The 4,079-nt window shown below is 41.0% G+C and overlaps 1 protein-coding gene across 1 annotated transcript; it reads left to right on the top strand.

The window, feature by feature from the left end:
- The first annotated feature begins 2,281 nt into the window (after positions 1 to 2,281).
- LOC115256720 (uncharacterized) lies at positions 2,282 to 3,994 on the top strand. The gene has a single exon (XM_029855658.2). The coding sequence runs from the start codon at positions 2,634 to 2,636 to the stop codon at positions 3,981 to 3,983; it is 1,350 nt and encodes a 449-aa protein (XP_029711518.2). The 5' UTR covers positions 2,282 to 2,633; the 3' UTR covers positions 3,984 to 3,994.
- The last annotated feature ends 85 nt before the right edge of the window (positions 3,995 to 4,079 follow it).

Here is a 4,079-nt window from a genome sequence, read left to right as displayed (position 1 = left end):
AAATTTATTGATTTTTTAATTTCACACGAAAGAACACCTTTTTCTGAGCCAAATATATATAGTCATTATCTCGGTCATTATATAGCGCATTTAGTTCACCACTGGACTATCGCACTAGTTTTCACGAGTGCGAAAACGCTAATAAAAGTGCGCGATTGCATCAAATCAACTCGGTGTCTTCAGAGCACTTGTTCTCCATAGATTGAAGAAATAGTGCGCCGAAGACATCAACCTGATTTGATGCAATCGCGCACTTTTATTTATGTTTTCGCACTTATAATGTCGCAGTTCGCAGTCCAGTAGTGAACTAAATGCGGTATATATGATTTCTTTTTTGAGATTTTCAAAACTGAAATAATTGGCTTTTTAAGCGATGTTAAGATAATTCCATATTCTGAATCAGCACGCCAAACTGAGCCGAAATCCAAATTTTCATGAATTTTGGAGCCCGGGAACCTATTTAAAAATCAATTTGAAGTTTGTATGGGAGCGATTTGTCGAATCACCCCTCGTCGCATTTTGTACTGGGCAAGCAGTTGCCCAGCTGTCAAAAGGTGATTTGAATAAATGTTTTTGAAAATGATTTTAGGTATCAAAACATAATTCTAAAAATCTGAAAAAAATCATAGTGGCTTAGAAAAAGGTGCTCTTTCGTTTAAAAATATAAAATCATTGAATTTGTCTAAATTTAAAAACCCAATTCTATAAGAGCCTTTTTTATCAGACACTACACATACATTGTACCTCTAGTCTTACCAAGGAATAGGCATCTCTATCCCACCAATGCAATGTTTTCGTAGCCAGCATAACAGCGGCTCAAGCGTAGGGCTCAAGCTGTCAACCTATCTTTCAACACAGCAGCATAATTTTAATGCGGGGTAAGAAAACAAGAAGACCATAACAGTCCCCTGAGTCTTACACGTTCACTTTAAATGAATCATTATACGTATCATACCATAAACAGTTCCGAATGAAAAGCTTTCTAATAAAACTCAATGACAGGCCCCTGGCATCAATGAAATTTATCGTAGCCAACATCTAACTGCCTTATACTCATATTCGTGCAAATTGAAACGAGCGTGTAATCAACAAACGCAGCTTTTGTTTGATGTTGTGAGCCACACACGAAATCACATTCACAATGCGTGTTTGTTGGGTTGCTTTATTTAACTAATCGCATGCTCCTCTTACCGTACATTAATATTAAAGCGAGTTTGAAGTGTTTTGTGAGAGGTGAAAAAAAAATAATTCCAAAATCTGATCAACAAACCATAATAAACGTTAAACAAAAAGTTGTTGATGTTTTCGCATTTGACAGTGAACGCTATTTACTAGCGCCCAGGACATCCTGTCTACCATGATTCCAATGCATTGATATAGGCCGTGTCAGGGGCATTGGCGAAACTACGGACTTTTACCAGGGGGTGTACTACAAACAAATATTCATTAGTTCATCCATTCATCATTCATCGCCCATTATTCCACAGCAATGCAGTAAAATTCTAGGGGGTGCCTGGCACCCCCGGCACCCCCAGTAGTTTCGCCTATGGTCAGGGGCCTGCTCAATGACAATTGCGCATATCGGAGTTATATGCACATAACACGATCGATACACAGCAAAAAATAAATGCAACCCGCCCGATGTAATTCATTCCGATGTACTTAATAATCAATGTAATCACGATTCCTATGTACGATTACATCGTTTTGATGTAAAATCTTTTGTTCTTATGTGTATTGCATCTTGCTTCGCTTTATAGATTACCGTGCAAATGTTCAATCGTCTAAAATATTTGTTCACACGCCAAACATCAAGGAAAGTAGCAAGTAAACAAACCGATTATTCCATGCACCACCCAAAAAGTGTAACCGACGCTTAAAATTTCTAGCAATGAAACGAACCAATGTATGCTGAAACTGGTGGGAACATATTGTGGTGTGACAAAAAATTTCTGCAGGGGGTCGAATACGGTGCAAAAAATGCAATACATCGTCCGATGTAATATTCATGCAACCAACGTATTGATCGGGTTGCAGCAGTTCAGATGGATGCATCAAAAATCGTCGACGTCCAAATCGTCGACTTGTATCGTTTTTATCGACTATCGTTCAATTCCGACTAGTTACATTAGTATTAGTGACAACAAGTTTTTGATATAATCCAAAACAAAACGATCATTCGCGCATGAAACTGAAGCATCGTTCTAGCTCAGTTTCAATAGTAATGAGCTAGGTAGTAAGTATTAAAAATACGCGACAAAAAATCGAACATGGCCGACGGTTATAGAAGTGAAAAACCGGCTACGTGAAGAATTTCAAAAAATAGAAGTGTTAAACCGAGCAAAAAGTGAAGAATACGAGCAAATAAACGAAATAAGTGACAGAGGGAAGCGGGAGGAAGTATTTTTCCATCGGAATTACCGTGAAAGAGCGAAAAAAAGTGAATTAGAAAACTAGAGAAACTGATCGGCGTGCACAAAAGAGAAAAAAGAAGAAAAACAAGTGGATAGATTAAATACAGAGAAAAAGAAGATATAGTTTAAGAAGAAGAGAAAAAGCAACAGTAAACAAATCGAGTAATTTTAATGCAAAAGTGAATAAGATAGGACAAGGGAAACCGAGAGAGAAACAAAATGAGTAGAAACTCTCAAATCCAAACCAGGCAGAGATATACGAAGACAGCGGTAGGAGTAAAGCAGAACGCAAGGAAGAACCACAACGCTAACCAGCCACAGGTGGGGGCAAAAGAGGGCACGATCGATCCGCCAGAGCATTGGACCGGAGAAGTGCTCTATCTGGAACCAATCGATTTCGAACAACCCACCCAACAGCACCCGGTGGACGTAGGGAAATGCTTGCGGCTACACAACGTCACAGGATTCCGAGACATCCAGATGATTGGCAAGTTCCGGTTCAAGGTTACCTTCGGAACCACGGAAGAGGCAAGGAAGCTAACAGGGTTAACGATGAGGGAGCACAACCTGAAGTGCTACGTGCCGCAAACGTTCCGGGAAAGCATCGGGCTGGTGAAAGATGTTCCATGCAAATACGGAGAGAAAGAACTGCTGGAGGAGATCGAAGCAGACGTAGCCATCACGAAGGTCGAAAGGGTACACCGGATGGACCAAGCAAAGAAGCTAGTACCGACGAAGAATGTGAAGGTCACGTTCAAGGGCAAGGAGATTCCAGGGTACGTCGTGTTGTACGGTTGCAAAATGAAAGTGGACCTTTTCCTGTTTCCGGTTAAGCAATGTAGGAACTGCTGGGGGTACGGCCACAAGACGAACATCTGTAAACGGTCGAAAAAATGCGGAGCTTGCGGGAAACCATCCAGCGAACACGACGAGCAGTGCATCGAGTTTCGGTGCATCAACTGTCAGGGAAATCACGCAGCGGATGCCCAAGAATGTCCAGAACGGCGAAAACAGCGAAAAATATCCGAAAAAATGCAGCAAAACAAACTAACGTACAAAGAAGCAAAGAGCAGCTTTCTGCAGAATCAATTTCAGCTGCTGCAGGACTACGAAGAAGAGTTTCCTGAAATCGACACAAGATCGGAAGCGGGAACTACAGTGACTGAAGGCAGAAGGGCGTGGAGACCCAAACAGAGCCAACGAGTAAGCAACAAGGGAGAGGCAAAGCAGAACAAAGATACAGAACAACGAAAACACAGCGGGAATAGAACGAGCACGAGGACTTTGGATGAAAATCCGTATAAAAGTACGGAGTTCGAAAGGATGCTGATGGAAATGAAGGCGTTTTGGAAGAATGTAGGGTTGGTAGGGAAGCTGAAGCAACTGCAGGAAGCGATCAAGGAGGAGATGTGCAATAAGCAAACGGACATAAGTTACGAGGAGCTCATTATCAGGATAAGCACGGTGATAGGAGAAATAGCAGGAGAGGTGGTTAGTAATATGGCTACAAGCGAGGAACGATTAAACAAAAAGTCAGAAGAAGATAGCAGTCAGAACAATGGAGTGTAAAAATATAAAAGTGCTGCAAAATAATATACAGTCAATAAGGCCAATAGAAACAAGGGAAGAAATATCTGTGTTTCTTCATAGAGAAAACATATCAGT

Source organism: Aedes albopictus, chromosome 2 (genome assembly GCF_035046485.1).
Source record: "Aedes albopictus strain Foshan chromosome 2, AalbF5, whole genome shotgun sequence".
NCBI lineage: Eukaryota > Metazoa > Arthropoda > Insecta > Diptera > Culicidae > Aedes > Aedes albopictus.
Note: the sequence above shows the minus strand (reverse complement) of the source record. Positions and strands in the feature narration are given on the sequence as shown.

Excerpts from the sequence above, each read along its gene's own strand:
- LOC115256720 (XM_029855658.2), top strand. The coding sequence starts at position 2,634 with ATGAGTAGAAACTCTCAAATCCAAACCAGGCAGAGATATACGAAGACA.